General features: G+C 46.7%; 1 protein-coding gene across 3 annotated transcripts in view; it reads left to right on the top strand.

Annotated features, from left to right (window-relative positions):
• LOC142575501 (carbonic anhydrase-like) overlaps nt 1-24,651 on the top strand; it is a 151,605-nt gene that overhangs the window by 110,444 nt on the left and 16,510 nt on the right. For all 3 annotated transcript variants that reach the window (XM_075684913.1, XM_075684912.1, XM_075684911.1), the window contains exons 4-7: nt 357-508; nt 1,066-1,158; nt 4,606-4,836; nt 14,828-14,986. In XM_075684913.1, coding sequence (XP_075541028.1) covers nt 357-508; nt 1,066-1,158; nt 4,606-4,836; nt 14,828-14,986 — 635 coding nt within the window. The remainder of the gene's footprint in view (nt 1-356; nt 509-1,065; nt 1,159-4,605; nt 4,837-14,827; nt 14,987-24,651) is intronic.

The following is a 24,651-nucleotide window of genomic DNA, read 5'->3' as shown; positions in this document are numbered from 1 at the left end:
GGAGGAAAAGGGGAAGAAAAAAAGAACAGATAAGAAACAATATGAAGAGGCTGTCAGTGTGAACACAGTCGCGGAGAAATGTTCGCTAACAGTCGCAAGCGTTCGTACACTCCAGTCGCCTTCAAGGCGCGCAATAGAACTTTTATGGGCCTGTGCGTGCAAGAGTGCTAAGGCAAGGTTCCAAAATATTTTCCTCCAAGAAAAGCGCATCATCCAAGAGATAGCCATGTTTGAAGCCAGTTGCGTACGGGGGCGATTTCTGTAAGTGTATTAGCCGATCGGCTTGAATTTTTCTAACAATTCTCTTGTTCTCCACTGCTCCCCCGCACTCTGTCCCTTATCACGTGACTTGCCAGTGCAAGTCTCGGCGACGGAGGACTCGAACCGGTACATCGAAGGCGCTCGCCTGCCCGGCCGCTTCCAGTTTGCCCAGTTCCATCTTCACTGGGGCGCAAACTCGAGCAGAGGGTCGGAGCACACCATCCGCGGATTCCAGTACCCGCTTGAGGTAGGTGTCTGCGCCAAGCGCCATCCACTCAATTCCTTTGCACATTCAGAAAAAGAAAGAAAGAAAGAAAGAAAGAAAGAAAGAAAGAAAGAAAGAAAGAAAGAAAGAGAAGGTCCACGAGGGAACCTTACGTGGGAGCTCTGTATGTAGAAATACACGGGAACGTACAAATCGTCTTGTTCGGTGTTCCCTGAATCGATTTTGATTAATTTTGCCGCACATAAACAAGAAAGGTCAAATTTACGTAGTGTTTGGGAGCAAGTTTTGCATTAGCGTTCTGACTTTTTTTTTCCCCCCTTGTCTGCAAAATGTTGTTGAATATCAGGAAACTTCACAAAGATGAAACGTCAAGTTCAGGGCTTCGTAAGTGCACTATGAAAACAGATGTCAGGATGTGGATAGATTTCAGGAACAGATATCAAGAAAGCGGACCAAATTAGCTTGTTACACTGTTATACACCACAGGTTCATTCACACCACGATGAAGGCACAGCCCTGTCGGCGACGAAGTCATGCTATAAATGTTTCACTCTCTCACCGGTCTCCTTTTGTTGCAGCTTCATTTCGTGCATTTCAACGTCAAATACGGCTCCGCCGCCGAATCCATGAAGTACGAGGACGGACTCGCTGTCATAGCCGTCTACTTTGAGGTAAGGGAAAGAAATGTCGAATTTTTAGTATACACCTTATTGCTCGCGACAACGCGCTTCCGATGGCATGGTGTCAGCATGACAACTGTTCGCTGTATAATGTATATGTGCTTATAGACAAAGCTTTCTCCATATTTGTCTCATTTTTTTTACGCTACAGTGCTTCAATATAAATGATTGAAATTGTGGTATCTGAAATTCTATTGGTGGCACAGGAAGCCACAACACGGTAGTGGAAATATACAAACGAACATTTATTGCTCCCTCTATACAATAAGCCATCCAGTCGATATAAGTACAAAGAATAGTTCTTCGATGGAACTGGCTGATGAATCGAAGAACGTTCGACTCACCACGCAAATATATCCATGCCATACACACCGAGGCTTACAGATACACTAAATAGAAACATTGCATCAGTTTAGATTGATATTCTTCAAGAACTCCACTTTCGCTAATTTCGCGTTAGTAGGTTGACTATTAAAAGACAGAATGACGGTAAAGGTTTCATTTTTGAATTTGGTGCCGACACCCTAGAGTCGTTACGTCTATGTGACGTCGCCTATTGCAAAGCAGTTTTTCCATTTCGGCCGTTGAGGTTCGTCAATATTTCTTGAAACTTCCTAAGCTCAGTCTTCGGCTCTTCTAGAGTGCAATGCAGTCCATTAAAGGTTAACTGGGCTCGAGTAGACGTACGGTGTCTAAATCCCATGACGTCATGGTGCGCTGGAGCGGGAAGTTCAAGGCGGCGTCGCGACCCTGCTTTCGTTTTTTGCGCTCTTCTCCAAGAGCGAAGAAGCCACTCTTCTCGCGGTAAGAGTGGCTTTCTTTGCTGTTGTGGGAGGATAAGTTACTAACACAGCTAAAATAATGTCGGTCCACGCTCCGAAGCCGAACGGGAAGCCTTCTGCTGTTTGGTCCTGCAATGCGCACCGCTGCCCCAAAGCCCCCGAAAAGAGGAAACAAGTTCCTCTCGCGCGACCCCAAGTTACCTAAACCGTCAGGTGGCGCTAGCATCGAAACATTTATTATAAATGATGCGCAATAGGAACGAGGACACGAACAAAGAATGACAAGGACGCATCAGAAGACTCGCGCCACATCTCGTCGTAGCCGCGTAACTGTATCGCGGGCTCCCGCCGCCGCGAGTGTGTCATGCGGGAAAGCCAGGCGCTAGAGTCCTGCTGGGAAAGCAAACGTCAGGAGACGCGAGAGAGTCGAGCATATCGCCACAAAATGTGTCACAGCCGTTCAGTGCCACCGACAGAATTCGGGCGAACGTTTCGAATGCCTTTGTAAAGGCATATCGCGGTCCGTACTCGTGTATTAGCTTGTTTTCTAGCAGATGTGACGCAACTATTTATTTATCTCGACTCTTTTCCATTATTGTTACTATTATCTGCTGTGCGATTTTCAGATCACTTACGACTCTGAGGTCGGTCACTTCTATGAGTCATAAGAGCCGCTAGGGCTAAACGTTTGTTCACAGAGTGCTTGTATATAGCGCTCCGGCGCGACCCTATAATGATTAAACGTTCAGCTATCTATCACAAAGATAATTATGAAGTATCATCATTTGAGTATTAGACAGAGACATCCTAATTGAGATTCACTCGGTTGTGTTCTCGGACTCCTTATGAGCTTTCATTGCGCCGTAAACGTTTTAGACTGTGTCTTTACCACAGGCTGTATCACCACAACCCACTATTAAAGGATCATCTTATTACTCGCCCTTCATACATTTCATCCCGTTTCGATCACATGTTTAAAGTTGGTTTCAATATTTTAGGACAAATATGTGTCATGGTTCTTTTATTCCTAAAACCAGCGCCGACTGGAACGACCTTCCTCCCTCCTTCGCTGCCATTTCTGACGTTGGCAATTTCAATACTGCTGTATTTCCTGCCGTTTTGTAATACCTATTATTGTATGACTATGTACTGTTTTTTTTTTTTCACTTACCACTCCTTTCTGTAATGCCTTCGGGCCAGGAAAGTATCCGAAATAAAATAAATAAATAAATAAATAAATAAATAAATAAATTATTAAATAAATGATTAAATAAATAAATGACTAAATAAATAAATAAATAAATGAGTTTGTAACAATTACAGCTCTCTGTTCGGCTACCTTTAAAACCTATCGAGCCCACTCACCACTTATCCTGCATTAGTTGCCTTTTCTTTTTCTTAATCTGGTACGAAGAAGAGGTCGCCACCTCGCACCGGGCACCACGTGACTATAACGTGGAGTTAGAAGATTGGGCAGAAACCATAGCAGGATGAACTATAGAAGAAAACCATATATGTACGACAAGCAGTACCTTCCCGGTAGATATATTGGCTAGCTATGATCGTTAATGCTATGAGGCATGTGACGATGCACAGCCTCCAAGACCGCCTCGCGTTTCAAACCACGTTAAAGCACTAACGAGGACACATATCGTGCACTGGTACCAGCATCGGCCCATCAAATTAGTGCTTTCGATTACATTGCCTCCGAGATTGGCGCAGTTCACTGGGCCAGACAGCCGTCCACGCGAAGTAGAGAGAACAGCCAAATAGAAACGCACTGCTTTAATAGACACTGAAGAGAAACAGTAAGTCAGTTTATACCGATAAAATATTCCTTAAAAACTCTACTTTCCTTAATTTCGCGATTACGGGTTGATTGTTGGAAGAGAAAACAAAAGTAAGAGTTCAATTTTATTTGTATTCGATTTCGCTCTGAAAACTCATAATGGCTCTGAAACCCCAGGGCCGCATGGTACGTCAGTGTGACGTCACGAATTTCAAAGTTTTTTCGCCCACTTAGACTGCTGTGGCTCAAGAAAGGGTTTGAAACTTGCTAAGTTCAATATTTCGCTATTTTAGAATGCAATGTAGTCCACCTTCAGCAATAGTGAATTAACTGGGCCAAAGCCTCCCCGCCCCCTTGTACTTCCTATCACCATGGCACGAGTTTGCTTATTGTTATTGCAAAGGGTAATTTACTAGTTCAGCTCAAATTATTTTTCTCTTCATTGCCTCTGTAATAAACGTCTGCTGCACCGGAACTTGGAACTGAATCCCAATTGAAGTCGTGGTTGGATCTCGGCTGCGGCGGCCGCATTTCGATGGGGTCGAAATGCAGAAAAAAGAAACGTTCACGTACTTCTACTTAATCGCGGTAAAAGAGCCCAGGTGGTCAAATTTAATCCGGATTCCTCCGTTCACATACGGCGTGCCTCAAAACGAGATCGTGGTCGCGGCACGCATAAAAGCACAGACATTTTTTTTCTTCTCTAATTGAGCTCAGTTGATGATTCCTACTCGTTCGAACTGATCGCGCGTAAATGTCACACTTGGCGTCGTCGCGTGCTTCGTGGCCTACCAGCAGTGCTTCTCGCGGCCTCCAACAGGGTTGCATGCTAATCCTTCGGCGCTGCCCGCGTGCCTCGTGTCGCAGGTGAGCCCGACGGCGAACGAAGACATGAGCGTGGTCGTGGACGCGCTCAAGGAGGTGCGGCTGAGCGACGAGAAGGGCTTCAACCTGCAGAGGCCCGTGGTACTGAGCCGCTTCCTGCCACGCATCACGCGCAGCTACTTCCGCTACCAGGGCTCGCTGACCACGCCCCCGTGCTCGCAGGCGGTCACCTTCACGGTGATGACCACCACGGTGCCAATCAGCGAGGAACAGGTATGTATATATATATACGCGCGAGCCTTCCTGCTCTATGTGCTATACACGCGCTTGGTCTGAAAAAAAGTTGGCATGAGTGCGATTACGAGAGGGAGATTTACGGAAGAATAAAGTTGACAGTCACTTTAGGATACGCTAAAGAGGATGAAGGTGCAGCGGTGGCGTAGAGGTAGAGCATCCGCCTCGCGTGCAAAGAGGATCGTGGTTCAAATCCCGGTTCCGCGGAATTTTCCACCGGAATTAAAAAAAAAACAATCCGCGTGTTGATAAAATTGCATAAACAGGCCTGGAGTGCGGCCTGATCCCGGTGACCAGAGCCGGCAACGCACTCCCTCACCAGAACAGGATTGGCCACCCTGGTGCAGTACTTGGCCACAACCTCCTATATGAATACAACAACCAAACCCCGGCCCTCAGTCCCCAGCAGCTGCGAAGCAACTGACCACGGCGGCGGTCAGACCTGCGACGCAGCAGAGAGTGCTAAGAATCCCTGGCTCCGGACAGGCCGCCATAGGAATCTGAACCTGGCAACATTTAACCCTAGAACATTATCTAGTGAGACAAGTCTAGCAGTGCTATTGGAGGAATTAGCGGGCACTAAATAAGATATAATGGGGCTCAGTGAAGTTAGGAGGACAAAAGCAGCATATACAGTGCTAAAAAGCGAGCACGTCTTGTGCTACCGGGCTTAGCCGAGAGACGAGAACTAGGAGTCGGATTCGTGATTAATAAGGATATAGCTGGTAACATACAGGAATTCTATAGCATTAACGAGAGGGCGGCAGGTCTTGTTGTGAAACTTAATAAGAGGTACAAATTGAAAATCGTACAGGTCTACGCCCCTGCATCTAGTCATGATGACCAGGAAGTCGAAAGCTTCTACGAAGACGCGGAATCAGCGATCGGTAAAGTGAAAACAAAATACACTATTTTAATGGGCGACTTCAATGCCAGGGTGGGCAAGAAGCAGGCTGGAGACAAGTCAGTGGGGGAATATGGCATAGGCCCTATGCATAGCAGGGGAGAGTTATTAGTAGAGTTTGCAGAACACAATAATATGCGGATAATGAATACCTTCTTCCGCAAGCGGGATAGCCGAAAGTGGACGTGGAGGAGCCCGAAAAGCGAGACTAGAAATGAAATAGACCTTATACTCTGCGCTAACCCTGGCATGATACAAGATGTGGACGTGCTCGGCAAAGTGCGTTGCAGTGACCATAGGATGGTAAGAACTCGAATTAGCCTAGACTTGAGGAAGGAACGGAAGAAACTTGTACATAAGAAGCCGATCAATGAGTTAGCGGTAAGACGGAAACTAGAGGAATTCCGGATCAAGCTACAGAACAGGTATTCGGATTTAACTCAGGAAGAGGACCTTAATGTTGAAGTAATGAACGACAATCTTACGGGCATCATTAAGAAGTGTGCAAAAGAAGTCGGGGGTAACTACATTAGACAGGATGCCAGTAAGATAACGCAGGAGACGAAAGATCTGATCAAGAAACGCCAATGTATGAAAGCCTCTAACCCTACAGCTAGAATAGAACTGGCAGAACTTTCGAAGTTAATCAACAAGCGTAAGACAGCTGACATAAGGAAGTATAATATGGATAGAATTGAACATGCTCTCAGGAACGGAGGAAGCCTAAAAGTAGTGAAGAAGAAACTAGGAATAGGCAAGAATCAGATGTATGTGGTAAGAGATAAAGTCGGCAATATCAGTACTAATATGGATGAGATAGTTCAAGTGACTGAGGAGTTCTATAGAGATTTGCGGCTGGGCTGCGACTGATGTCCCGTGAATGTACTTTGCCTCTGTGGGACTTTGCCTCCCGTGAATGTACTTTGCCTCTGTTCAAGTAGCGGAGGAGTTCTATGGAGATTTGTACAGAACCAGTGGCACCCACGACGATAATGGAAGAGAGAATAGTCTAGAGGAATTTGAAATCCCGCAAGTAACGCCGGAAGAAGTAAAGAAAACCTTGGGAGCTATGCAAAAGGGTAAGGCAGCTGGGGAGGATCAGGCAACAGCAGGTTTGTTGAAGGATGGTGGGCACATTGTTCTAGAAAAACTGGCCACCCTCTATACGCAATATCTCATGACTTCGAGCGTACCAGAATCTTGGAAGAATGCTAACATAACCCTAATCTATAAGAAAGGGGACGCTAAGGACTTGAAAAATTATAGACCGATCAGCTTACTGTCCGTTGCCTACAAAGTATTTACTAAGGTAATCACAGATAGAATCAGGAACACCTTAGACTTCTGTCAACTAAAGGACCAGGCAGGATTCTGTAAAGGCTACTCAATAATAGACTATATTCACACTATCAATCAGGTGATAGAGAAATGTGCGGAATATAACCAACCCTTATTGATTTCATTGATTACGAGAAAGCGTTTGACTCTGTCGAAACCTCAGCAGTCATGGAGGCATTACGGAATCAGGGTGTATACGAGCCGTATGTAAAAATACTGAAAGATATCTATAGCGGCTCCACAGTCACCGCAGTCATCCATAAAGAAAGCAACAAAATCCCAATAAAGAAAGGCGTCAGGCAGGGAGATACAATCACTCCAATGCTATTCACAGCGTGTTCACAGGAGGTATTCAGAGACCTGGATTGGGAAGAACTGGGGATAAAAGTTAATGGAGAATACCTTAGTAACTTGCGATTCGCTGATGATATTGTCTTGCTTAGTAACTCAGGGGACCAATTGCAATGCATGCTCACTGACCTGGAGGGGCAAAGCAGAAGAGTAGGTCTAAAAATTAATATGCAGAAAACTAAAGTAATGTTTAACAGTCTCGGGAAGAGAACAGTAGTTTACGATAGGTAGCGAGGCACTGGAAGTGGTAAAGGAATACATCTACTTAGGACAGGTAGTGACCGCGGATCCGGATCATGAGACTGAAATAATGAGAAGAATAAGAATGGGCTGGGGTGCGTTTGGCAGGCATTCTCAGATCATGAACAGCAGCTTACTATTAACCTTCAAGAGAAAAGCGTATAACTGCTGTGTCTTACCAGTACTCACGTACTGGTAAGAAACCTGGAGGATTACTAAAAGGGTTTTACTTAAATTGAGGACGACGCAACGAGCTATGGAAAGAAGAATGATAGGTGTAATGACAAGGGATAAGAAAATAATAGATTGGGTGAGGGAACAAACGCGAGTTAATGAAATCTTAGTTGAAATCAAGAAAAAGAAATTGGGGGGGGGGGGCAGGACATGCAATGAGGAGGGAAGATAACCGATGGTCATTAAGGGTTACGAACCGGATTCAAAGGGAAGGGAAGCGTAGCAGGGGACGGCAGAAAGTTAGGTGTGCGGATGAGATTAAGAAGTTTGCAGGGACAACATGGCCACAATTAGTACGTGACCGGGGTAGTTGGAGAAGTATGGGAGAGGCATTTGCCCTGCAGTTGGCGTAACCAGGCAGATGATGAAGAGGATGAAGGCGGAAGCCTGCGCACTCATGAGGTATTCATTGCATTACTTGTCATTTTCATTCGAATGCGTTGTTACTTCCTATTACTTGTTTTCTCCCGCCAAAGGTCGCGGGTTCGACTCCCACCAAAGGTCGTGTGTTCGAGTGCTTTAATTAACTATATCTTAATTAACTGTGCCTTAATTCACTCCGCCTCAATTTACACCAAAGGCAGTAGGTTTGACTCTCGGCCTTCACGATATCAATTGTAATCTAACTTGGAGAGGCCGGCTCACTCATATCTCTGCGTTGAGTGGCGGGTTCAAATGCCTTAATTAACTTCGCCTTAATGAACGCCGAAATTCGTGGGTTCGACTCCCTATTAATTTTGCTGCCATATAACACCGGATATCGGATTTTTCGACTATGAGCCACCTAAGGCTTTCGCCTTAACAAATGGGCTGGAGCGTCTGCGACAGCCATTACCAAATGCTGACTGGGGGCTTAATTACCACTGTCGTTGAAAAGAAAAAAAAGTGCAGGATCACTGCGTTCTACCAGTGCTAAACTATGGCGCAGAAATTTGGGGGTTAACAAGAAGCCTAGAGAACAATTTCTAAGGAGCGCGCAAAAAGCGAAGAAACGAAAAACGTCAGTCGTAACGACAGGAAGAGAGCGATGTGGATCAGAGAGCAAACGGGAATAGCCAATATTCTAATTGACATAACGAGAAAATGAATAGAGCCGCGCAGGTCGTGCATAGCGTAGGGCAAATAATTGGTCGACCATTAGAGTGACGTAGTGGGTAACAAGGGAAGGCAAGCGCAGTCGAAGACTGCAGAGAATTAGGTGGGGTGACGAAATTAGGAAATTTGCAGGCGCGAGTTGGAATGAGCTAGCGCAAGAGAGGATTAATTGGAGATCGCTGGGAGAGCCCTTCTTCTTGTATTGGACATAAAAATATGATGACGATTATTATTATTATTATTATTATTATTATTATTATTATTATTATTATTATTATTATTATTATTATTATTATTATGAGAAGGAGGAGGAGGAGGAGGAGGATGGTGCAGGGGGAACGTTGGAGGCTATCTATTGTAATCAGCGCGCAAATGAGAGAGGACAACGGGGAGTTTGTCTTGTGTTCCCTCTGTTCCCGTTGGTTTGCGCGCTGAATGCAATGAACTGCGTTTAAGCTGTGCTTCCGCATAGCTTTAGCTCGGCTCTTATGCCTCCGACTTTACGAGAATAACCTCTTTTTCTTATTCTTTTTCATCATAGTCACCCTGTTCAAATTCGCTACAACACAGAAATATGTGGTTACTTCATCCTCGGTTGTTTCGCTGTGTTATATACTTGCATCTTTCAGCGAGTCAGGGTTGTCTTCCTGACCTAGTCCCTCTTACTCTCTCACTCTCTTCCTCTTCTTTCGCGCGAAATGTTTGTGCCATTTTTGTTATACTTCCGTCAGGCAGCAATTGAACCCACCCCCATATGTCTACACATTTCCTAATTTCATCGCTCCGTCCGGTTTTAAGTACAGTCTTCCATTCTGCATTTTTCCACAGGGCGGAAACATAAATACCGAAACCGCAATGCATTCCGCTGCAGATTCAGTGCCCTTATTCTTCGAAGTTCGTGCAAGGCACAGTTTCTAACAAAAGGTTACGCTCTGACTGCTGGCTGACTTCAGTTCTCGAATTACAAAACATCTCTTGAAATCGTCCACAAAATGTTAATCGGTAGAGATTTGTTGATCCCTAACCGTATTGGTGAATATCGCGCGAATTCTAGCTTATATTCTGCCGCTGACATTACGCACGGACAGTAAAGAAAACAAATTTCCTTTTGTCTCGAATACCATTTCTTAATGTGAGACGTACAGCCGCCGCCGAAACAGCCGCTGTAGTATCACGCTAATCGAAGCTCGTCGTCCGACTTCCGTTCACCATGCTAGAGGACAACGTTGGAACGCGCGTGCCGACAGTGTGTAACGATAGCCACGCCACGCGCCGCGTGCTTCGCCTCCGTGACACACTGCCGTGCGGATATCCCTGCTCCATCGTTTCCTTTGCGACACCATGTGCAATCGCTAGCCTCAGCGTTTCCTTACCAGGCTGCACGCGGAACTACGCCGCAATATGCGACCGACTATTGTGTCTACATTCTGCGAAGCGGCAGGCGCAGAAGAAACAGGCGTACCGGTGTGCTGCCTTGTGAACTGTCCGCAATGGGCCGTTGGCCCAGCAGTTTTCGTGCGAATGACGGTGTATTTCCGCTTTGAAAGAAAGAAAGAAAGAAAGAAAGAAAGAAAGAAAGAAAGAAAGAAAGAAAGAAAGAAAGAAAGAAAGAAAGAAAGAAAGAAAGAAAGGCAATCGTCGCAGTGGCGCTAATACTTGAGCACCGGTTAGTTGATCTGTCCACCATAGGGGACGCGACAGTATGCAGACCTACCCACGGCAGCATACAGACGCTATGTGGATATCCACCCAGCTGTCGGTTTAGGCTCCTCTGGCCTCCTTGGAGCCCTTGGATTCAGGGATAACAGAGAGAAAGGGAACATGTATGAGGTTAGTCAAAGGTGATTGGAGGAAATTTGGAGGCAGAAAAGTACAGAGACCACAAATAACGGAGGCGTAAAAACACAAAATTCCCTATAGTGGTTCAGAATTTTGATGCTGCGAATTTTTTTTTTAAAGATAGGTAGGGCATAGGACACGAGGAAGAATAAGAACAAGAGCTTGGTGGCGCAACCTACCGCCCCGTTTAAAAGGGGACACTCACAGCAACCATCCATCCATCCATCCATCCATCCATCCATCCATCCATCCATCCATCCATCCATCCATCCATCCATCCATCCATCCATCCATCCATTCATCCATCCATCCATTCATCTCCAGGGTTGTGTTTCACTCAGTTCCTAACTTATGAAGTCTTCAGAGTGTTTCGCAGATAATACGACCTACTGTAGGGGTCGTATTCTCGGACGATCGGTTTCGGCGATATCACTTCTTCTTCTTCTTCTTCATCATCATCATAATCATCATCTTGGTTACGCCCACTGCAGGGTAAAGGCCTCTCCCATACTTCTCCAACTACCCCGGTCACGTGCTAATTGTGACCATGTTGTCCCTGCAAACTTCTTAATCTCATCCGCCCACCTAACTTTCTGCCGCCCCTTGCTACGCTTCCCTTCCCTTGGAATCCAGTCCGTAACCCTTAATGACCATCGCTTATCTTCCCTCCTCATTACATGCCCCATTCCTTTTTCTTGATTTCAACTAAGATTTCATTAACTCGCGTTTGTTCACTCACATAATCTGCTCTCTTCTTATCACCACCCCCCCTCCCTTAACGTTACACCCATCATTCTTCTTTCCATAGCTCGTTGCGTCGTCCTCAATTTAAGTAGAACCCTTTTCGTAAGGCTCCAAGTTTCTGCCCCGTAAGTGAGTACTGGTAAGACACAGCTGTTATACACTTTTCTCCTGAGGGATAATGGCAACCTGCTGTTCATGATCTGAGAATGCCTTCCAAACGCACCCCAACCCATTCTTATTCGTCTGGTTATTTCAGTCTCATCATCCGGATCCGTGGTCACTACCTGCCCTAAGTAGATGTATTCCCTCACCACTTCCAGTGCCTCGCTACCTATCGTAAATTGCTGTTCTCTTCCGAGACTGTTAAACATTACTTTAGTTTTCTGCAGATTAATTTTTAGACCCATTCTTCTGCTTTGCCCCTCCAGGTCAGTGAGCATGCATTGCAATTGGTCCCCTGAGTTACTAAGCAAGGCAGTATCATCAGCGAATCGCAAGTTACTAAGGTACTCTCCATCAACTCTTATCCCCAATTCTTCCCAATCCAGGTCTATGAATACCTCCTGTAAACACGCTGTGAAGAGCATTGGAGAGATCGTAGCTCCCTGCCTGACGCCTTTCTTTATTGGGATTTTGTTACTTACTTTATGGAGGACTACCATGGCTGTGGAGCCGCTATCTTTCAGTATATTTACATATGGCTCGTCTACACCCTGATTCCGTAATGCCTCCATGACTGCTGAGGTTTCGACAGAATCAAACGCTTTCTCGTAATCAATGAAATCAATAAGGGTTAGTTATACTCCGCACATTTCTCTATCGATCACCTGATTGATAGTGTGAATATGGCCTATTGTTGAGTAGCCTTTACGAAATCCTGCCTGCCCCTTTGGTTGACAGAAGTCTAAGGTGTTCCTGATTCTGAAGTCTAAGGTGTTCCTACCCTGCACGGGGGAAAGGGTAAAGGAGGATAAAAAGAGAAAGAGAGCGGAAGGGGGAGATAGAATGAAATAGAGACTAGCACGACCAAACCGCGTACACTAAATGGCGGTAGGGGGCGGCGTTCTTACAGTCTATATCGTGTAGCCCCGCAGACCGCAGGAACCTTAATAACGCGAGTAAGACCTTTAGCGTGGATGTTCTGTGGGAGTACTGACCTGAAACTTTGAGTTCCGTTAGTGGACGATTGTCCAACTGGTCTAGTACTCTGCACAGCACTTGTCTCTGGGCGCTATATCGCGGCAGACACAGATAATACGTGCGAGCGTCTCATCGATGTTGCATGTGGCGCACGTGGGGATGCTGGCCATTCCTATAAGGAAATCATACGAGTAGTAAATGCAACGCCCAGCCACAGACGGTACAGCATGGTCTGTTCACGTCGTGGTAACCTAGGCGGTAGGTGCATCCGTATGTCCGGAGACAACGAACGCAAACGACACATGGTGAAATCGTTCGAGTCCCACAGAGGCAAAGTACATTCACGGGACATCAGTCGCAGCCCAGCCGCAAATCTCTATAGAACTCCTCAGCCACTTGAACTATCTTATCCATATTAGTAATGACATTGCCGGCTTTGTCTCTTAACGCATACATCTGATTCTTGCCTATTCCTAGTTTCTTCTTCACTGCTTTTAGGCTTCCTCCGTTCCTGAGAGCATGCTCAATTCTATGCATATTATACTTCCTTATGTCAGCGATCTTACGCTTGTTGATTAACTAGGAAAGTTCTGCCAATTCAATTCTTGCTGTAGGGTCAGAGGCTTTCATACATTGGCGTTTCTTCGTGATATCACATCAGATATCACATATCTGATCTGATATCATTTCAGTGCGCGCTTATTGGCTGGTTGAGCAAAACCGGGTGAGCCGATTGGCTGGTCGAGCACTACGTCACGCGAAGGCGACAGTATACCGCCGAAAGCGATCGTCCGAGAACACGTCCCCAGGACTGCCCTTTACCGCGTTCCTTTTAAGTGGCCGCCCATTTCGCAGCCTCTGTCGAAAGTTCCGCGACCACCATTTTGCCAGCAGCTGTCTCCTGTATAGGTCACTTACAGTCTGGAGTCGTTAGTGGCCTTAAAGCTCTGAATTTTCGAGGAAGCCGTTATGCTCATTCCCTTGAGCGCCGTGGATGAGCAACAGGTCGCGGGGCGCATGGATTCCCGGTTACGACAGCCTCGTTTAAACGGGGCGGAGTGGAAAACTAGCAAAATTACTCTGGTTCCCGGCGTCTCTCACTGACTTCGCGTTGTGTTGCTTTGGCATGTTAAGTACACTCAATCGATTGATCGATTCATGCGCCAGTCAATCCATTTACTGAGCTCCAGAGCGCCAGGGCCCCGCCGCAGATCCCGGCGACAGAACTTGAGACGTGCGCAGAAGCGCAAAGTTGTGTGCGCCCGTTTTGATACCGACCACCACCGTCGAATATCCACCCTATATTTTCACTCCGTTCTCATCATAACCCGTACTCTTCTTCCCACCTTCCACTATACTACCTGTCCCGTGCGTGGTGTGTAGCGGGCTGGCAACCCTGTCTAATGATAATGTGCTCTATTGTAATAATAATAATAATAATAATAATAATAATAATAATAATAATAATAATAATAATAATAATAATAATAATAATAATAATCTGTACCATCCCACCTGCGGTTTCCAAATAAGACTGCTGGAGGTAACTCTGGCACTTCGATCGTTCAGCCACTATTAGAATGATGGGAGCGTAGTACATGAATTTGATCCTCGAGCTTGTGGCTTCAGAAGTTCTGGCGGCTTTATTCGCTGCGCTTGATCTGTCTTGATCGGTCTTTGTGTATCGGCCTAAAGTTTGAACCAACCCTATTTTTCTAAACGCGGAAAACAATAAGACTGCGCAAACGCTTAACAATGCGCATTGTTTCATTCATTGCGCAGTGTTTTGTTGAAGACGATCAATTTGCAATGTCACCAAGCCGTTCGAAGCCGGAAGGACAAAGTCTAGGCAAATCCATGTACTAACCACCATTCCCGCGCTGGCTGAATCACCATGCTTGCAACTGCCACAGACAATATATATATACTCGTAGTTTCCTCCATAGTTATTTTTGCACAAAACTACAGGTCCTCTCCTATTCGCCTGCCTGTGCGCGGAGTGGCCGGCTGGAGACAATGCTTTCTCTCTTCTCTCTGAGTAATGTCCCTCTTTCTCTCCCTCCCCCCCCCCCCCTCCCCCCACAGCTGCAGCAGTTCCGGCTGCTGCGCACGGGCAAGGACGAGAACTCGTCGACGATGGTGGACAACTTCCGGCCCACGTTCCCGCTCAACGGGCGACGCGTGTTCAAGAGCTTCCCGTCGTCGGCCACGCGCCCGGGCCTGGGGCCCGAGGGTTTCCCTTCGGTACTGGTCTGTCTCCTTGCCTTGGGTGGTGGACGGCTGCTGCTGCTGCGAAAGTGAAACTGCTCGGGGTGTGGTGGCCGCCGCTGCTTCTCTGTTCCTCCTCAGACGCCCAATGCATCTGGTCTCTCGCACGCACACACACACACATGGGCACTCACACAAACACAGACACGATAGAGAGAGGACACTCGGTGTGCAGGAACCTGCCTGCTGGACACTGGTTCACAGGAGTCTTAGAGTACGTAGTTCTTCTCACGCACCGTAGGTGGCGCACCGCCGTGAACATCGAGGTCGTCGTTTCCAACTCTCCGAGCCCCTCCGACACCGCGGCTCGCAGAAGAACTCCGAACAGTGCCGTGACACGTTGCGTAGAGCGGATCGGCACCCGCCCCCTCTGGCCGGGACAGGAAGTTCTGCGCCGACCACTCGTCGGGACGTATTCTTTTTTTTTTCTTTCTCGCACGTTAACCAAGCCGGTGCTATACGTCAATCGGCAAGACGTCGCCGCGAGTGGCTTGTTGGAGTACGAAGCGAGGCAGTTCTGGTGGTCGTTGTTGTTGCTCGCCAAGTCGACGCGGTAACGGGGAAAGTTCAGGCGCCGATTCGACGAATGTGCACCGACGCCGTGAGCAGTGACATCTTGTTGATACGTGCAGAAGACTTGTACTTGTGTTTTTTTCCTTGAAATCCGAAAATGACGGAATGCACCGTGTCACACTTTCGCGATGCTGGCCACGATGGTGCGTTTGGCTGGAGGTGACCGGTGCCGCTTTTCCCCCATTTTCGAATACGGAGCGCATTTGATCGTTTTCAGCATAGTATAGTCAGCACGTAAGTTGCGCTGACGCGTAGCATTCTGTAGAAGACGAGAAACTGCCCTGGTGCGTCCCCACCAGAATACAACCTTAGACTAGGGCTATGCTTGCGGTTAACACCGTCGTTGCTGCCTTTTGCGCATACGGCACCCTTGTTGGGGGCAAACGCTATACGAGACTGCATGTGACTTGAGAGTCGGAAGTAGGACTTGCTCACCGTCGTCTATACGTCCAGCGTGCGCGTATTATCCGTTCGCGTCGAGTCGGAGACAAGTCAGCGCACGTTTATTGCGGTAAGATGCCAGCGACATCGTTCCTTTTGGACGGTGGAAAAATTTAGGAGTTTGTAAATGTGGCTCCCGGTGCGTCACGTAGTATATAGGACTACCTACGGCTGTTTTCGTAAGGTTTATGCGCCGCGAAAACTTCTATGGTGGCGTTGAACGCGTTTTTCTGAACGTGGCAGTCGGAATGTGTGTGCATGGTTCGTTTGTGATTATATCTATTTTCTTTGCCTTCTTCATTGCTCTTGTACTGCGTTTTACAGACAGAAAGCTAGGTTGGTTTGCGCTGTTCCATGTGGTAGGGCGGTAACCACATGGAGCGTATTCCCGACGTATTTGCGGCTTGGCGGCTCCCCGCGTCGGCGTGTCTGCTTTTACGCCGGGCCTCGAGCGGATTTTATTATCGGCCGAAATGCGTTTGATGCGGTTAATCACTGCAGCGAATTTTGAATGGTGTCCACACCGGCAATGGTAAATGGCTGCGTTAAAAATGAACGCAATTATACGCTTTGTGACGACAAGCCGGAATTATACGTTGTAATTACGTCGCATGCATGTGGTTGTCACTTGACAGCCGCTAAAGTAGTCACCGGCAAGGGACACGTTATGCGTCAGATTCTCCGTCGCACCGGCATTAAGAGGTGGAACAGGCGCGGTTTTCATTGCAAAAAACGGCATTTCTTTCATTTCCTTTCTTTGTTTTTTCTTCAGAGTTACACTGCCCTTAGGATCAGAGTGAAACTTTATTCCTTCCTCCATATATAGAAACTATAGCTCTTTAGGTGTTGACAAAAGTGATTGCCTCAGGCTTCCGCACGATATAGTCGCAAATTTCAACCGTGAAACAATAATTAAGGCAGCTGAGCTCGTTAAAGAAAGTGTTCTTATGAAGTAAGCCAATCATAGCGAATTTAGCACTTTAATCACGCAACTGTCAGATACATCGACAAGACGGAAAGCATTACGGAACTTCCAACTTTGTTCGATAAAGAATCTGGTCTTTTTTTTTTACGCCAATACTATTGTCATGTCGTAGCGTAGAAAAGAAAAGTAAAAATGTAAACCACGGGGCAGCTGCGCGGTCTAGTTGGTATTAGAGCAAACGTTAAATTATTATTATTTGCAGCAAAGTCCTTATGTGACTATGTAACAAAAAATCAAGGCGAGGAATACTTTTTCGTCATCCCCACGTATTTCCTCATCATCGTCTTCTTGCTTCCATTTTTTCTTTTGTTAGTATTTTTTTTTTCAGCTAACGCAAACGTTTTGCTGCCATACGTGTTTGAGAGGCATCTTCCTCTCTCGACACCTTTTACCAAGTTTTTTTTTTTACTAAGCTTCTTGCCAATAGTGCCCCGTCCTTGACGTTTCGTCGTCATATAAGTGAGCTATAGCATATGTATAATGTCCACATAGAGCTTACGCATAATCCATGCTTAAGTACGTTCACACTGCACTTCTTAATTGCGCCAACTTAACCAACATATCTTGAGAACAGAGCTGTATGTGCGTCAGAAGTTACGGAAGGATAACCCGGTGCTTGCTTGATTTTCTAGTGCCAAAAGTAATATATAGCGAGGTGTCCACCAGTGTGCGCATACACGATCGGTTTTTCCAACTAGGATACATGTAAGACAGCACGCCACGAACTTACAGACACGAAAGGAGAAATAGAAACGTTGTTTACGCCCAGTTCCTACAGGAAGGTGAAACACGTGACATATTCCAGGAAATGAGGCCTTGGTGCGACACCTTTGCTATGCGACAGTGAGCTTCCTGCAATGCGCAGGGCTGTCATCAGACTGCGAGATCTCGCTCGACCGACGGGCTTTTTTTTTTTTTTTTGCCGTAAGCCGCGGTGTCCACGTGCACATTATAATTCCTTTAAGGTGGGGAGGGAGAGGGGGGATTCACACGGGCACTCGAGGTGACAGAGATCCGTTTGTCGAGTCAGTCGTCAGTCAATGAGCCAGATGTTCTTGTCGTGTCGTCTTTTTTCCTTTTATTATTTTTTTTTTTGTCGATGATCTTCCCTACGCTAAGGTGCACGTCGGAGTACCGTTTATGGGGACCTGCAATGTTGAATTGGTGCGAGATCGAGAGAAAGAAAACGTTATGTTATGTCTTTAGCATGTTTTCTTTTTTTTCTGTAACTTGCTTGAAACGGCGAGAATGAGTAGTTGTTTCACATCTACAGTTGCCTCGAACACGGGCCGAGTGATTTGTTTGAAAGCAGACACCGCTAACCACCGGCTCTCTAACGCAGGCGGTCGAACGGACCTACGTTAGCTGGAAGCTAAAAGCGCACGCGGAGATGGAAGCTTCGTTGTCCCCTCTTTTCACTTTACGCTTAAAATGTTTAGTTCTGCTTAAACTGTTGTTAAAATCTTAGAGTTGCAAGTTCTTTGGTGCGCTTAATATATTTAGTACCTCAGAGTTTCCAATCGGGAGCTATTTCCTTGTACAAGAGTGTGAGAGCTTCTGCACCTGCAACTTTCCTATGGCATATGAAAGGCTTCATTTGTTTGATGCAGAAGTGTATCATTCCGGTGGATTTGGCGTTTGCCTGTAGAGCACCCGAAAAACGTGCCCAGCGTCAGTTGCGCTCGTAAAGTGCTCGTGCAATAGTGTCCGCTGTGGCGACCTCTGTAACTGATTCCCGAGAATGGCAAAATTTATTTTCTTTCGATTCTCTCTTCATCACAGGTTGTCGATGTAAGATTACCTTTTTCTTTGTCTTCTTCTGATTTTCTAATATATACACGTCGCTAATCCATGATCGCAAACAGATTGTTATGGTGGTAAAGACCGCTGGACACGGTTCCACCAAGCCACACGAATCGCATTTCCGCAACGTACGGCATCGGTTCCCAAATTGAAATGCCCATCATCGCGTGACTATGCGTTCTTTGGCGAATAGCGCCCGCTGACGCGTCCGCGTTGTGCACTGACGAGGAGTAAAAAAAAAAAAAAAAGGATGAGAAAACGAAAAAGAAAGAAAGAAAAGCAGTGCACGCAGTGCCAGCTATTGTATAGAGAGATAATAAGCCCCCGAGGCGTGAATGTTGTGTTTTCTGGCAGAGGCTATTTGGTGCCGTGTATATAGTAATATTGACTAAACTGTTACCGGAAGCAACTTCCAGTGCAACCACGTGCGTTGCCATGCCATCATGCTGTTATAGCGCAGAAATGGCGAAACGGAACGGGTGCAAAACGACATTGGTTTGCCAAGACATGATGCTCATCCAGTTGTCAGCTGAGTGAGCTTTGTTACTGAACTTTTAAGACATCCGACGGTGCAAGCAGCACCTGCCGTTGTTACAGCACCAAGAGAGTTGCTCTGGTTGTCCACTCTATACCTAAACGCAGGCTTCCGCTTGAGCTTTTGTTTTATTTCTACGCGTACGTTGACCGCTTGTTTTGAAGGAGGAGTCACGCGGTAAAGTTCAAAAGAAACGTTGCCACGTAAACTGCTTTCTTGCGACAAACGTGAAAGTGGTGCATCGAGTGCCCTCTCCCTTGACGTTTGCGTCAAGAACTATGCGCTGCTCCCTCAATTCATCGCGCAAGAACATGTAGTCGTGTAGATTTAGTTCTTCGCCCGAGTGGCATGGAGGTCTCCTTGCGGTCTTCGTGAGCGTTCAGTTGTTGTGTTGCCGCCGAAAGTTAATGCGAGAGTTTAGCGTTGTAGCAAAATGGAGGCTTGCCATTTTGTTTGCTTTTTTTTTGCGTTTTTTGTGAGGGCAGCCGATTGGCTAGCGTTCTTGTCGTAATGCGGTTGACGCTCAACATACAAATACTTGTGTTAATCGCTTCGCCGTTCAGCTACGTCTTACATATATCGCCTTGCCAGATATTTTCTTAGACATCTGATAACTTCGGTGAGTTGCAGTCAATGAAGCTGCGCGACGGGCTCGCGATTTCTCAGATGTCAGCAGCCGTGCCTCCTCGTGTGTAACACGCACTTGTGAGCGGGCCCGTACGCTTGTGTCGCGTTGTTGCGCATGGGCAGCGTAGTCGCGTTACGCATATGTGCTCTCAGTTCCTGGCGTCTCCGTCGCAACAAGTCATTTCGTTTTTCCCTTACAGATCATACTTCGTCCGGTGTTGATTGTTGTTGTTATCGTTGTTGCTGTTGTTGACCTTGTAGTGGTTATTTAATTGCACGCTCCGGCATAGAGCAACGCGCCTTGTTTTGTCTACGTTTACGCAGTTATGATGTTGTTGAGTGAACCGCCATTGAGAAATATTTCGTAAATACCGCAGCAGCAGTATCTCAAACGAGCTAACCTTAAATCGAGAAGTTTTCGCAACATGCTTTTTTGAGTTCTTTATAAATGTCTGAGGGCAGCCGGCTGCAGCAGCGAAGGCATTGGACGCTTTCGTAACGCTGACGTCATCTGCGATGTAGAGTTTCATACAATTAGTAGAGGGGACTGTGGCGCTAGTGTCTACGGGAGCTGCGAACAGAGGGATTCATCCAGCATGCGAATGATGGGTAGTACAAGGATTCGCCTAAGCATCGTCCTTCCGGCTTTAAATGGCTTGGTGGCGTCGCAAAGGGGTCATGTTTAAGAAAAGTACTGCGTTATAAATAATAAAGTAAACGTAATGAAAATCGTCCGACGGTAGGATTCGAACACAGGACCTCTAGCACAGAAGCCCGATATTGAAACCGTTACGTTGCGGACGCGTGGACAAGCTTAACTAGTCCAATTATAGCAGCGATTATGCGTGCTTGCAGAGCCTTATTAACCTCTGCATGAAAAAAAAAAGGAAGTATAAATTGCTTTGAAACATAGTTCGCTTTAGGCCCAGATAAAGGCGTAATAAACGAAGCCACAATAACATCTGAAGCCTCAAGCACGAAGATAAGACAAGTCCATGTACACTAGCCATTATAATCACGGTCGCCGAACGATCACAGCTCCCGCGCCCCCTCTAGTAATTGTAGGAAATTCGGTGACGTACCTGCGAGATGTGCGAATTCAATGAGGAAAGCGACGACATGCGCCCTCGCACCCGCTGTATACGAGCTGTGCCAATCAAAAACTACTCGATTTGAGGCTATCTCGCGCGTTATTTGAAGGAATTCATGTCAAAAAAAGAGAGGCGTATGTACTATTATACATGCCGCACGAAACTTGTTACACATGTGGCGTCCTTCCCTTCGGCCTCCGTTTGTGCCTGGTCGCTTGTTGTTCACCGTTTTGAGCGAGGGAAAAATAAAAGAAGAAAGGAATGCGAAAGAAAGGGCAGAACTATAGCATCGCATCAAATAAAAACAAAGTTTATATTTATTCCGCAATAAAGGACATGTTCGTTTGACGAATTGTTGTGTGCACGGCTCTTCCTTCTTCACTCCATACATCACGGCTTACAAGTCGACCCTTTTTGGATAGCGGCCATCCCATATCGGATCGACGTAAAAAAAAATTTAAAAAGAGAGAGAAAAGAGGCGATGGGGCTGGGGGTGCTAGCGTTCCACGATTGTGCGCCGTGAATTTGTGTCCTGGTTGCGCTTGTGAAGGTCAGAAGGGGAATAGACGATGCGTTGAGTTATACGCGGTGGAATACGGTACTTCTCGTACTTTCTTCTGCGTCACCTTCGTTTAGCTCTAAAAACGGACAATGCGATAGCATTTTACCTATAATAGACAGGCAAGTCATGGATTGTGTGCGTTCGTCCGCTTTGAGACTGGGATTTCCTCCAAGCAGAGAGACCACGAGTTCAAATAAGCACTCAAAGAAGCAAAAGGACAGACTTCGGCAAACCTTTCGTAAATGCGGTTAATGTACAGTCACATCAGTACGCGTTTACAGTTCTTTAGCGTGTGTCACACTAGGCACAGTACTACAACGGGTCACCATAGCTGCGACTTGCCCTCTTTCCAACCCCTATTTCCCCCACCCCAGTGCAGAGTAGCAAACCGAAAACTCGCATCTGGTTAACCTCCCTGCCTTTCCTCTCTCTCTCTTATTTATTATAACTGCGACAGACAACGGACACCAAGAATGCTCAACATTTTATGTAGGGATCTTGCTGTAAAATGAATAACGTGTTCAAGAGACCAGCTGTGAACAGACCGAGTCCGTGTTTCTAAGCGGAAAAAAAAAAGAAAACAAACACCGCGGCCTGTATAATTCGTCCCGGTGTGCGACGTAATGCACAACAAAGAAAGGCTCGACCAACCATAGCTCTCTAATGACCAGCGTGCTTCCTTTAAAGTGGCCTCAACCCTCCGTGGTTGCTCAGTGGCTATGGTGTTGGGCTGCTGGGCACGAGGTCGCGGGATCGAATCCCGGCCACGGCGGCCTCATTTCGATGGGGGCGAAATGCGAAAACACCCGTGTACTTAGATTTAGGTGCACGTTAAAGAACCCCAGGTGGTCCAAATTTCCGGAGTCCTCCACTACGGCGTGCCTCATAATCAGAAAGTGGTTTTGGCACGTAAAACCCCATAATTTTTTTTTTTAAGTGGCCTCGCAAAGCTTTATAAGGTACATTAGGACGCGTCACCCCACAAGACTTTCCTAACAGAGCGTTTTCGAGTGCATCTCACATGAGCTGAGCTCTGGTATCGGCATAGCCTCCGAGATAATTCGCAGCACCACCGTAACTCGGAAGCAATAGCAACGGCGGTATCGACACAGAAATATTTTTTATCTTCACCAGAGAGTAGCACCGCGTTATAAGTGAAATTTGGGGTTTTGCTGGACCAACCGCGACGTCATAAAAGGCCAGTATAGTTATCATTTTTACTGGTGCGTCACGATAAGCCAGGAAAAGGGAAAAAAAAGGCGGGCGTTATAAGAAGTTTAAGGAAAGAGCAGGCCGTTTTTTGAGTGAAACTGTAGAGTTCCTGCTGCGAATACTGAAATAAAATTTTGCCTCAGCTATTCAGGAAAGCACTTTCTACCGGGTTTATTTGCCATGTTTTGCAATGTCTTTCAGGGCTTCTTTAAGACATGCCTCTCTGGTGCGTATTGTCAGCAGCTCTTTTCTTTTCCTGTTGAGTGTGTCGTCTGTTCCGTTGTCCTTCTGCGGCGGTGTAGTCAGTGCCGCAAGAACTGTGCTCTGCAGCGGAGGGGGTCACGTGGTTTGCTTTGCAGGGGGACTGCGGATTACAGCTCGCTGCACGAACGCATCTCGGTTTCGGTTCTTCCTTTCACACTTCTCTGCTCTCTGGGTTCTTTTCCTCCCTGACATGTCCAGACAGGCTGTGGTTTATTGGCTTATGTGGGGCACGGCGCTATGCAGTTCAGTGTTGGCAGTGTGTGTTTGTGTGTACTTTCCCTCTCTCGGTTGTTTATGTTATTCACGACAAGAGACGTGGTTTTGCTTCGTAACGCAGTACGTTTTGTTCTAATGCGATTAATGCCAGGATTTGCGTGTATACATTAAATTCGAAGGGTTTCTGGGAAACATGGGGGGGGGGGGATAATTTGCGCATGAGAGGTGGAGTCGAGAGTAGTTTTTCAATCGTAGTTCCCTCAACCTCAACACATCGATTGGGTAAGGAGTACACAACAAGACATACAATGACGTCATGGACGGAGTCGTTATGCGGACCATGAAAGTCCTGAATTGAGCCACTTGCACGATATTTATGCACTATATGCAACCCTGCGTGGTTTACTTTCTTTTTGCCCGTTGGCAGGCTTTTGTAGGTGCGGAGGGTGGGAGGGAGGGATTGCAACAAACGATAGGTGATAAACAACACTGTGCAGCTGCGCCGCTGCCACTAGATTTCCCGATGCGCACCTCCTGCCACGTGATTGTGAGGTCAGTGGCTTCGGTCGCCTAGACAGCGCAACATATGTGCGCATCGGAAACCGCCGCCGACGCGGCCGACGTGAGGCCGCGTGTCCCTTTGTAGATATCAGCAGGCCTGTTTTAAACACGCCACACTTGCGGAGATGTGTGTTTTTTTAAAGTATTTTAAGTAAAGCATGCGGCCCCTATCTCACTGTAAGCTGGCGTAAGGGATAGGCTATACGAAGCGCGAGATTTAAAACAAGTTGCACCTAATCACTGCGCTGTCCTGATTCCGGAGAAACGAAGTTACCTATGTTGTGTGCACTTGCAGCAACCGTCCCCGGATCTCGCATTTCCTGCATACCCTAAGGAAAAAAAAAAAGTGTGTCAAAGGGCCCGATTTACATGCCCTGGAAGGTTATATAAAGGGGTTGCCGAGAGTCGGCTAAACGAAGTCGGAAACTTTCAGAAGTGGAAGAAGGGGTCCCTGTCAGGACAACTAACGAAGACGATTAAGTCTCGTTGCCGAAACGTCGACTCCACGGACATCCCTTCTTCGACCACTGTTAATCAGTCTCAGTTTGTCCGTGTACTTCGTCCAGAATGGAGTCACATGCACGATAAGCATACTTGAGTCAATCATTTAGAACCAGCATCCAGTACTCTCTTCGTTTTTCATTAAAAAGCATGTGTATACCATACAGCGCGAACGTGGCGTCACAGGCAGATCGAAGCCCAGACACCGCACTCGTTTCGGCGATCTAGTGACCTTTGCGCGCTCACGCCTCACTCAGTGGCGGCCGGAAG

Source organism: Dermacentor variabilis, chromosome 3 (genome assembly GCF_050947875.1).
Source record: "Dermacentor variabilis isolate Ectoservices chromosome 3, ASM5094787v1, whole genome shotgun sequence".
NCBI lineage: Eukaryota > Metazoa > Arthropoda > Arachnida > Ixodida > Ixodidae > Dermacentor > Dermacentor variabilis.
This window is presented reverse-complemented; position numbering and strand designations above follow the sequence as displayed.